The 12,181-nt window shown below is 38.5% G+C and overlaps 1 protein-coding gene across 1 annotated transcript; it reads right to left on the reverse strand.

Annotated features, from left to right (window-relative positions):
* Positions 1-5,006: 5,006 nt before the first annotated feature.
* Positions 5,007-11,665, reverse strand: LOC132184228 (protein ENHANCER OF LHP1 1). Its single transcript, XM_059597783.1, has 12 exons — positions 11,175-11,665; positions 9,123-10,231; positions 8,806-8,982; positions 8,538-8,651; positions 7,566-7,670; positions 7,134-7,268; positions 6,989-7,044; positions 6,786-6,885; positions 6,595-6,711; positions 6,162-6,288; positions 5,902-6,032; positions 5,007-5,798 (listed from the first exon to the last, which is right to left on the reverse strand). The coding sequence occupies exons 1-12, from the start codon at positions 11,497-11,499 to the stop codon at positions 5,373-5,375; spliced, it is 2,922 nt and encodes a 973-aa protein (XP_059453766.1). The 5' UTR covers positions 11,500-11,665; the 3' UTR covers positions 5,007-5,372.
* Between the last annotated feature and the right edge of the window lie 516 nt (positions 11,666-12,181).

Genomic DNA, 12,181 nt, shown 5'->3' on the forward strand with positions numbered 1-12,181 from the left:
AAAGTATGCTTTCTTCCAAACTTTGCATTTTTCCCTTTAAAGCTATAGTTTTTCTTTAATGACCTACAAAACACTAAAAACACAAAACTAACACAAAATATTAAATAACGACGTAGCTAAATGATTAACTAATGTAAATAAAGGGGTCCAAGTATGCAATATTTGGCACTTATCATATTTGCCTAACTATACTATCATTTTGATCTTGTACACTTGCGTGTAAAACGTAGCGAATATTCGCCTATTAATTTAAGTGGGTATTTGTCACAACATATATTCCTCAAAGTAAAGACATGGAGCAACTAATCAATAATAAAGACAAACCTGATAACAGTATGAAGAATCTTAATATAAAAGTTATGGTGGCAATCACACCACTCCTAAATCTCAGTGACAAACTTCCTAAAAGGGTAATAACAACATAAGTCTACCGACTTAATAAGTAAACCTTACAATTAGGTATGGCATGAGCTCATTATTAAGCAGAAATAAATATGCAGTTTTGATAAACATTTAAAAGAGGTGTTGTCCCCGTTAATACACCTTGAAAATATTGTTTGGTTTGATAAAAGGTGGTGTACTACTGACGGCAAGCGCTTAAGTATTTTAATGTATAAAAACTAATGCTTTATAGGTCATAACTCTCATGTATGATCTACCTGAGATATTACACCTTCTTAGCAGGGTTGGCGCTATCCCGAGGGACCTGTAATACAATGCCAGTGCCCCGACCATTGTATGCTACTGTCCACCACTAGTGACACAACCGAGTGCCCACACCACTAATGATGTCCATCCTGTAGTAACCAACCATTAGGAAATGGCTACGCCGGTCATGAAAACCATTGGATCCAAAGCCCAAACACACACACATCTGACCATGGAATGAAGTCTATATAGTAAGCCCTTGGCCATTATTCCGCACATACCGATGCCCATGTCATATGATGCATCTTATCAACTAGTTATTAAAGCAGTTACCAAGTGATTACAAAAATGTAGACATGCTCATATCAAACTCGTGGTCAATTAGCTGACATATCTCACGTTTTTAAGAAAAGTGTTCGTAAGTGTTTACTTACCTCATACTCTCACTTAAGTCCTCTGACATCACGAATCCCAGCTATAATGAAACACGACTCATCGTTATAAGTAGTACTAGAGAAATCTATGAGGGTCCATCTATCGAAAAAGGGGTGCTAAGACCTTGTACACATTTATAAGGCTAGGGGGCATACAAACCGGCCTCTAGTCGAGCGCTCGTTCCCTAGGGTGAGCGTTCGGCCAGTGACCTATGGATCGGCCAGAAACCCCTAAAATGTATTCTAGGCCTCTATCTAAGCTATGGGTTGGTACTCCTCTTCCTAGGCTCTAAAATAAACATGCTCATCATAGAAAACACTATACAAGAAATCAAAGCCTTTGAAAACATTTCTAAGAGATAGGTTCATTTTAAGCACCAAAACATATTACAAGCGTTCTTAATGGCTTCTTTTGAAAACACCTTTTGAAACAAGTCTTGTTAAAAAAAGAAATGGTGCAAAGGCTTGCCTTAGCACTAAAATGCTTAAAACACTAAGGCCTGGTTTGGTTCGCGAAATGTCTAGTCCATTGGGAAAGGATTAGCTACTACTAGGAATAGAAGAGTGTGGAATAGATTAGCTATTCCTATTCCTTTGTTTGGTTGTAACGCTGGAATAGACTAGCTAATCCTATTCCTTCGTTTGGTACAATGCAATATGTTGGTGAATGGAATCATATTGTGATCAAATTTCCTAAAATATCCTTATAATACAAATACAATTTATATTATTAAGGACTTTCATTTTTTTTTTAAACATAAACAACTTTACTATAATTTCTTTTCTTTTTTGTTTTTAATTATGTCAGGTATGTGGCCTTTTGTTTTTTTTTTTTGTTTTTTTTTATTGTTTTTTCAATTATGCTACAAAATTATTTATATAAAAAAAAATATAGTCGGAGAAAACATAATCAAACTCAATTTCGAAATCAAAAAAATATAGTTGGAGAATGTACAGAAAATCAAAAGAAAACAAAAAAAATATTATATATTTGTATTTTATAAAAACTTTGTAGATTCTGTTTCTCCGTCAAAGAAAAAGAAAGAGAGAAAAAACAGAGACGGAGAAACAGAATTAAAAAAAAAAAATGGTAAAGAGAAGGGAGGCAGTACAGAGAAAAAAAAAATTTGTTTGCACTTGCAGAAAAATTGTGCCAAAAGAATCAGAGAGAAAATAGAAAGAGATAGAAAAAGAGAGAACGAAATATAGAGACGGAGAAAAGAGAAGCGAAGATATATATATATATAGAGAGAGAGAGAGATAGAAGAATCAGAGAAAAAGAGAGAACGAAATTTAATCCCACAAGTGGGATTTTTTGTGGCAATTTACATAATTAATTTAATCCCACAGGGTTAGTGGCTTAGCTAACCCTGTGTGTATGGGATTAGTAGTCCCATGGGAATAGACTATTCCCAGGAATAGAGTGTTACCAAACAAAGGACTAGCTATACCTAATGTTAGCTAGTCCAATCCAAGGGTCTATTCCGCAAACCAAACGGGGCCTAAAAGGAGAAATCATCACTTTAAGAAAACGTTTAGGCTATTGTAAAACAAGAAACTTAACAACACAATACCAATAAGGTGTAGAGATTACCTTAACAAGTAGGTCTCTCAAGAGTGCTCCTCCCTTCTCCCAAGTCACTCACAAAGCTCACACACTCTCAAATATCGAAGTAGCAGGGTTTTCCCAAGGCTCCAGAGGGCATTTGTTTTAGGGTTGGGTCGAATGGGGGTATGGGGTATTTATAGGGGAAGAAGTTGGGGGGTAAAATAGGAAAACTTCTAAAAAGGGGCGAGCGCTCGTGTGTACTACAATGTCGAGCGCTTGTGTACTGTAGCTTAGAGGGGTCAGAGTTGCAAGTGGCACACGCGGGTAAAACCCAGCAGTATAAAAATGGTCAACGAGCGCTCGTGTGGTCCTCGGTTGAGCGCTTGTGTACCATTCACAAAAGGCCAAAAGGGTCCAGAGCACAATTTCACAAGGGTGGCGGTACCCACGAGCGCTCGGTGTGGTCCCTGAACGAGCGCTCGTCCAGTGAAGGTGGTCTTGGGCTCTTGCTTGCTAAAAGGCCCTAAGGGCATGGGCCTATCAAAGAAGGTGTTAGGGTTTTCTGTTTAGGGTTGATTTACAAGGGCTATTAACTTGTTGAGTAAAGGAGTTAAACTCTTGTTAAAACGATTTAAAAAGTTGGGGTATTACACTAGGTTCCCTCATAACCTAAATTCTATCCCCATTACATATTCACATAACATTTGGTCTCAAAGCCGCGATCTTGCTCAATGGCGAATCCAAGCTTGGATCAACTTGAGCAACAGCTTGGTAACCTCGTAACTATGTGCAAAGTCTTGATGAAGAAGATGGAAAAAAATAATGAGACGATGAAAGGAAACAATCCCAAATTGTATGCTTTGATTGCCAAATGCGATGATTGTTTAGCTGAAAACAATGATGACTTCCACTTTTCAGAACAATCACAAATGGTGCCCGAACATCAACAACCTTATCAAACCGATATCTCCATCACGCTCCTATCCAACAAACCAATTGTCAGCTAGAGAAAATTCGTTGTGCAGCCCACTAAAACAGCCGAACAAGAACCAGGGACCCACCACACGGAAGCACCAAGAGTCCTAGCACAAAGCCGTCTGCATCTCAGCCACTGCACCTTCCAAGCCCCATCCCACTAGGGAACCACCACACCGCCATCTACGATCCACTAGAAATCACCAATGTCAGCAACCAAAACGCACCATCAACCACCACAGCCACCAATCCGGTACACACCACACCCAACATCCCATCAGCATTTGCCCAACGAGGTCGCTAGAAACATGGAACCCATACCTGGACAGGCCACAACGCAAGCGTTTGAAGTGTTGTGATCACTTTATGCAGAAGAAATGGTTGAAGTTGACCATCCTACTTTGCAACCAAGAAGGGCAAGAGGTGGTGTCAAGGACCATTTCGTGGGAAGCAGAATCTATGAAAAACATAACAGAACAAGAGCATCAACAAGACAAAAAAATTGGTCCATCATGAGTCTCTTTCCATCTCAAGGCTTGTCTTCCTCAAATGCCCCTCTTTCTCGTGTTTTTTTAATCCCAAGATCAACTGCACATTGTCTTTTCATGCTAGCTATTGCCAACCACTTATTCACCATCAATTTGCATTCGTAGCTTACAAAAGATAAAAATGGTCTCATTTTGAGTGACATGATGGTTACTTTTAGTGCTCCAAGCCCCTTGCCCATATCTCCTATTTCATGGCCATGTCATTGGCTACATCTCAACATTGGAAGAAAATAATTTCTAGACCTTGAGGACAAGGTCACCTTAAGGGGGAAGGAATGTTACGGAAGTAACATAATGATAAAGTAGACTTATATTTAATATGAATTAGATTTCATTTAAGATTAATTTAGATTAGCTTTGTAATCAGTATTTTTATATTAGAGATAAACACGCACCTATTTGTATTTCAATTATCTAGTTATTTATTTTAGAATCAGTATTGCATTAGTTATCTTTCTACAAGTTTATTTAGTTTTCTTTCTATGGGTTTATCTCCAAGTTAGTGTAGGAGTTCTACTCCAAGTCTAAGTCGTTGTGATATTCCTATTTAAAGGATGATATTTTAATAGAAATGAATCAAAAAATTAATCTCAAACTTTGAGTTTGAAAAATGATTTGTAGGTTTCCTCAAAAGGTCTAAGTTCCCTCAGAGCAAGGGTTTGCCAGCAAGTTTCAATAAAAGAGGAAACGATGAGGTAGTCGTGGCAAGCAAAGGCTTATTCTTTCTTCTCCTCTTCCTAATCATTAATGAAAAATATTTTTCACTTCCTCAGTTTCAATAACCACTTCTGCTGCTCCTCTCAAGGCTCAAAGTAAAGATACTTTGTTTTCCAACAAGAGCCTCTTGGCATATGATTACTTAATCTGTATCAGGTTTCTAAGTTTTGATAAGATATTAGTTGCTACAGAAGTATCAAATTCACAGGCGAATGCCACTAATTGATGTACAATATGATTCTTGCTTGCTACAATGCAATTGAACTCTGCATTGGGAACGAAGCAAGTGCTTTAAGACATGAATGAATACCTATATCTCCCAAATTCATAATTTCACATCACAATCCATACTACTACTGCATGTTATGGCGCCTCAGGAATGCAGATCAAAGATTTTCCTCCATTCATGTTGACCCAGAAAGACAACATGTTGGACTAGGCCATTTCAGCTAGGGTTCCTGCAGTCTTCCTGTTATTGATTGGAAGGATAAACAGAGGACTTCACCTAATAGAAGACTTTCGAAATGGATTAGATGGGCGATGAGCTTCTACTTGTTTCTCCTCTCCTCTCTTTACCTCCTGTTTGTCTGATGACTTCATAAATGCAATGGATGATTTGATTGTACTCGACACATTACCCCTATCTCTCTCACCTTCCCTGCAATTTTTAGCTCTATCTTCTTTTCCTCCATCTGGCAATGGAGTTTGGTTTTGCTCTGTTTTCTTTATTCCAAATTTAGTTCCCTCTTGTGATTTGGTCTTCTTTGTAAAGAGAGGAGCAGTCAATTTTGGGGACGACAATGGAATTACAGCTTCTGATGTTTCCTTTGTTTCAGCAGAAGTAGAGTTCTTGCTGAATCCAACACCAGCCCTTGAGGTAGGGAGAATAGTTTGCTTTGTCCCTTGATTTTCATTAAGCAATCTTTGCTGTAAGTAAAGAAGCATAGGAAGCCAGAGTGAATATGAAAATGGCCAATCTGATTAACTAACAAAGAGCTGCACATCCTTTTTTGGACAATGAAGGGCTTACCTCTAATTCACTATTGAACCGTTCAGCCAAGTAAGGAAGCTTCAGTGCAGTAACAAGCTTGATTGCACCCTTCACAGATTTTTCCATTGATAAAAGCTTCACAAGTTCAGTAGCCCTCACAAGCTTATCACCTGTTATAACCACCACAAGTAAGCATAACATACTTATGTTTAGAATCTAAATTACACAGGCGGGAAAGTGGCTAGGATATAAATGATACGTCCCCTCTTTGGATGTAAACATAGACAGTAAATATTCACCATTGCAGCAGGATGCAATAAGCCTCAAGATGCATCTATCTTGAGCTGCTTCCATAGTAAAAGCCTCATCATCAAGTGAAGCAGTGTCCAAACCAGCACCAGCCATTTCTTCTATTCTCTTTTGAATCTGCAGGTATACATAGAATAGCCACAGCCACTGAACAGTATTAGTGACAACATATAATATTAAGAAAAGAGGTATTAACCAGCTGTCCTTTCTACTAGAAATATTTATTTTTCCTCTATAAATAGTATCATATGATAAGGGTGTTAGAATATACAGTTCCTGTCCTTAACTCAGAATATAAAACACGTCGTTCATTTCTCAAACACATCAAACTAATTCAAATTTAAAATTACAACTGGCAAACCTGATAGGTTATACAATATTAAGCAAAGAGGCTGTGAAATATGAAGGGGCAGAAAGAAGAACCTGTAAGAGATGCATGGTATTCAGTATAAATTCATTTTCAAGGGCTTCAGCTCCAAGGTCAGACGATGCAAGAGGAAATGAAAGATTCATCAGAGTGAGGACGGGTTTGGGCATCACCTGAGAAGGGGGAGAAAGTCAATAAATAAATCACAAAAAGATAGAGCATAAGGAGAAGTCGTGAGCTATCCTACCTGTGGGAATAATTCTGGACTTTTGCAAACAATACAAAACAGCTTGTTTGCACTCAACCCGACCACCCAATAGTTTTCATCTGGCTTCTCTTTACTAGCACTGAATAGTAAATCTTTATTAAATAATGTACTGGACTAGGAAGCTATAACAGGAAAATTTTTAATTCAGAGAATAATTCCATATTCTTGAAAGAATCTTGAACCTGAAGAGCGGTAGCCAACTGCCACCATATTGGCTGGTAAACACTCTTAGCACGCCCTACAATTTTACAAACTCAGATATCATATCAAGAAGCAATATTCAGGGTCATAGAAAGTTAAATGGCTTGAGAACAGAGCTGATAATACCTTAGAATCATAGGAACTTAATTGGCCTTCTTCACTAAACCCAAACCATGTTAGATGTGAACCAGGAGTTAATGGCAGACGTCCTCTGAGAGGCTGAGTTCCATTAGCTATGTTGAATACTCTGAACTCTAACATCTGCATGTTACAGATGGGATTACATTTAATTTTAGCAAATATCAATCATTATGAGATAACAAGTTCAAACCATTAACCCTGCCAGTGTGTCAGTGTGACAGTGTCTTCAGCAAGCAGATAGTTAACTATTTTGTCCAGAAAAATTTTGACACTTACATCATCATGGACTTGAGTATTATTGGTTATGCCTGTGTATATGTATATTTACTAAGTAGTACCAATATGATTCCAGGTTGAGCCTTGGACCAATCAGCACTCTGAGAAAATGAAACAGATTATTGAAAGTTGAAGCAAGACCTGATCATTTGAGGGAAGACAGTCAGACACATGAGAGACGACCGCAAGTTCGTCCTTGAAGCCTGATGCAGTCACCACAGGCCCATCAAGGGAAAGAACATGTTTCTGAGGCAGAAAATTGCTTTCAGCAAAACAGAGATTCGCAGACAACAGCTCAAATATTATCGAAATAAAATACTAATATATTAGGATCTATGTGAAATCATTTTTACTCAGGAACCACAAGAACCCATTAAGGTATTGGCTCAATTCGTTTTGTTCCCTCATTTTCAGAGTCACAACTGAATGTGAAAGGAAACAGATTCGCCTTTCCAATTTTCAGCCACATGAACCCAAAAACAAATATCATTTTCACCCGAAATGTGACACCCCTATTCTTCTTTTTTTTCTTTTTTTTTTTTTTGGGTAATAATGCAAAATTTCCGCTATTGTTGTAGTTCCTAGAGTTTCCAAAACAAAGCTCTATCAATGATTAGGAATTATTTATTCTTAAGAAAACTGTAAATTTTATAAGTGTTGCTAGAAGATTAGATGAATACCAAAGAATACAAATTCTCTATATGTATTACTCTTTCAAGTTAGGAGGTTACTACAACTACTTACAAGTTTTTTCTTCCCTCTTCCTATTTGGTGCTGCTTATGTACAATATCCCCCTACTTTAGAAAAGCAAATTACAACATTGTCATTGGTGCCATTGTTGCATTCTTTCCAGCAAAGTTATGACCCTCGTAAGTTAATAGATCAACCATCATGGTCAAAGCACTCTCAATCTCGACTATGAATATAATATATTTTGCAGAAATACAAAATGAAACTACTTTTGAGATGACTACAAAATGAAAGAATATAATCATAATCCATAATTCAAAAACTAACAATTTTAAACCACCACCACCCTCCCCACCCCACCCCAAAATGGGGATGAAAGATAAGTCATGAGGTAAGATAGTAATGATGTTTATTTGACAAACCTGCAAACCACCCTCGGTAAAGATGCGAAGAAAATTAAAACTTGTAATTGCAGCTACCCAGGGAGTACCAAGAGCCACAGCCTTCACTTCTTCCCCTTCTAATCTCATAGACCACTGCATTTGCAATACAAATCCAAAGTCAGCTCACTGTAAAACTTCCCATTCAGTGTGCAGAGACAGTTAAACATTGGCAGGGGCAAGTATGTGCATGTCTAAAAAACCGCAGAAAGTTAAAGCATGAACACTTTTAAGAGGCAAATGATCGTACCTCACTATTATTTGCCCAGGTACTGAACGGGCAATACATAAGAGTACTCATGTTCTTCTCACCCTTACAATGGTTTGCAAAAACACTTCCATTCTCATTTAATGCAGCCATTGTAAAGCCAAAATGATCGGTCATGGAGGGAACTCGTGGACCTCTGCCAGTATCATGAAAGTCAATCTGTATCCAAAATCATTGAACTATTAGTACATAACCACACCCTCCTGCTACACACATGCTTCTTAGTAAAAGTTGCGCCTGCAAGAAAGAACAAAGGAAAGACTAGAAACTGAACCTAACCAACCAAAGGCTTGGATTACCTCTATATGGGAGTATCCATCATGTTCAATTGTGGTTATACTTCCAACCATATTGTAGCACAAAAAGCGCCTTTTTCCATCCCTGACTGGAGTAGCACCTGGCTGAAATGCCTCCTGCATTTTTGGACTAGCAGATGTCGTTATTCTTCTCAGCCCTTCATTCCGATTATTCAAACTTTCCTTGTGAACATGATTCACTTTCTTACGGGATTCAACCTTCGGAGGCAAGTTCCATTCATCACGACCATCCTCATCTAAACTTTCGTCATATGCAGACTGCTTGCGTAGCCTTTTCCTTGTAGAAGGTTCAGATTCACCATGGCTATCTTCACCAAGATCACTTAGACTACCAGATGCACTAAGACCTTGTTCCTCTTCATCAAACAAGAGGAGCCCATTACTATGCTTTGATTGTAAATTTGGAACATCCGCAGTAGGAGATTTCATTGACGAAGGAACAACTGATTCCCACACACCATACTTTCCCATAACATCAATTACAGCCAGTGCATTGCCAATTGGCTTCCATACCATGCAACTTATTTTATCATCAAATTTATGTCTATCAATATCCTGCTTCTGATCAACATCCCAGATCAGAACCTGTCTATCTAAACCAGAAGTAGCCAAGTACTTACCGTTTGGTGACCAAGACAAGAAACAAATAGGTTGCATGTGATCACCTCTCAAGGAAAACAGCTTTTCAGCTGTATCTCTGTCGTACATCACCACATCATTTCTCAAACCGGGGACAGCTAAGGTCTCCCCATCAGGACTCCAGCTAACTACATTCATTACAGAAAGGTCAGAACCAGTATCAGGAGCTATACCTTTAAGAGTGTGCAATGTTCTTCCAGAGTGGATCTCCCAATATATGACAGTACCGGACGAATCAATAGATGTCAAGTATTCACTATTAGGGTCAAAAGATAAGCCAGTGACCGGTCCTTTATGTCCTTTGAGAACTCTTGCAATTGAACCGTCAATTGTGTTGATTAGCTTAATACCCTCATCATCACCAGCAGCTGCCAACATGCTCCCTGATCTATTAAATGCAAGGGCACGTATTGGGAGTGTGAATCTAGTAATATTAGTCTCAAACTCTCCACCTGACAAGAAAAAAAGAAAAAAGAGGTTCTTAGAAAATCAATCAAGCTACATAAACAAGCTAAATGGAGCTTTAAGATTTAGACATGGCTGAAATCTTCAGGCCAACAGCTGACCATTATGAAAAACGAGTAGTCCAAAAGTCGCTGGACAACCGTCAGCTCTAGTGACTATAGACTGGAAATTAGTTAGGTTCTAATAAGCATTACAACATAGTCATATAAAATGCACATATTAAAGTAAACTAATTTGCTCAGAAACAAAGTGAAGTAAACATAAAGAAACTCAAAGAAAGGGTAACAGAGGCCTTCAGCTATGAAACCAAAAACATATATAATATTTTGAGATATCTGGATCACCAAACAAGATAAAACAGATGTGAATACAGCAAGTTAGAATTCACAATTGATCTTAGTATCTTACCAAAGACTTGAATTTTTGAAGAATACAACAAAAGTTACTTTTATCCCCAGAATATAACCAAATAAGTAGCCCCAATAAACAAAGGAAAGAGAATACAAAATTCCAATTGGACCTAATTTTGCCCTAAACCCAAAATCAAATCTAGTAAATCCTACATTTCAGACATCAGACTAAAACAGCCAAACCAAGTTACCTAAACATGCAATCATTTCACACATCCAATCAATATCAGAGAAACATACTTAAGTTTTCCAAATGCCAAAGTGAAACCCCAAAAATTTCCAACATTTCACAAATCAGGTCTGTAACGGCATACCTACATTCCACAAAAATTAAAGCACGTCACATGTCAAACCTAATTCCTACAAAGATCCCAATAAAGCGTGAAACAATTAGCATACGAAACAAACATCTGAATCGATAAATGCCAGCCAGGAAAAGAGGCCCATCGAACCCATTTATCCCGAAATCCCACAAACCCCATACTCAGCACACAAGAAACGAGGAACACCCAAAGAATACCCGGAAACTTGTAGAGCTTGACGGAGTGATCCACGGATCCGGAAGCGAGGCACGTCGAGTTGGGGCTAATGGCGAGGGCAGTGACGCCGTCGCGGTGGTGGCGGAGTATCTTAGGAGCGCTGGAGGGTTGAAGAGGGTCGTGGATGGAGATGGATGGGTCGGAAGAGGAGGCCGTCACCAGGTGAAGGGCTTGTTGGTCCCAAAGGACGGAGCAGAAGGAACCGCGCCCATTGTTGGCCGAGGCAGCTGCTGCCTTGTGGGCCTCCCGGAGCTTCACTGACCGGACTTTCATGGCGACTTTGGAGATGGGTTTGGCTTGGCTCATGTTTGGGGGTTAGGGTTTTGTTTTGGTGTGGGATTCGGAGATTTGGCGGGAAGGTTTGGATTTGGCGGGAGGGAAATGATTTGAGAGAGGGAACCGGCCCAACCGGGGGCTATTGTTTGAACGCAGACGAGGGCATTTGGTCTAATGGTATGATTCTCGCTTTGGGTGCCAGACGTCCCAAGTTCGATTCTTGGAATGTTCTCAAAAGATTTAATAATGATTATGAGGATTTAAATCTTCTTTATATATTTACTCAATTTCTTTTACTATCAACGTGAGTGACTGAGTGAGCATTGGGTCATTCACATCGACTAGGTTTTTTTTTTTTTTTTTAACTATCAATTTTTTTAAAAAAAAAAAAATTGTAAATTATTTTCTTTTATTTTAACTATTTACTTCCACTTTTTTATTTAAATATATTTTTAACAATTATATTTTTAAAAATGGAGATCTTTTTAATAGTCACTAGTGGGAGGGCACATCCAAGGCATGTTCTTAGGAGAGGGCAGATTAACCGGTTACCGATTACTGGCCGTGTACCGGTTTCGACCGACCAATATTAACCGTAACCGATATACCGATATTCTTATCGGTTAAATTTTTTATACCGATATGCTTATCGATTCGGTTTGGTCCGGTTATAAATTTCATATCGGTTAACCGTTTAACCGATATAAACCAT

The sequence above is a fragment of the Corylus avellana genome, chromosome ca6 (genome assembly GCF_901000735.1).
Source record: "Corylus avellana chromosome ca6, CavTom2PMs-1.0".
Classification (NCBI taxonomy): Eukaryota; Viridiplantae; Streptophyta; class Magnoliopsida; order Fagales; family Betulaceae; genus Corylus; species Corylus avellana.

Bases quoted from the DNA above. Each gene is read 5' to 3' on its own strand.
- LOC132184228 (XM_059597783.1), bottom strand. From the start codon at position 11,499: ATGAGCCAAGCCAAACCCATCTCCAAAGTCGCCATGAAAGTCCGGTCA. The intron at 8,983-9,122 runs GTAATCCAAGCC...TTTTGGATACAG, and splicing joins ATGGATACTCCCATATAGAG to ATTGACTTTCATGATACTGG. The intron at 7,045-7,133 runs GTATTATCAGCT...GTAAAATTGTAG, and splicing joins TAAGTTCCTATGATTCTAAG to GGCGTGCTAAGAGTGTTTAC.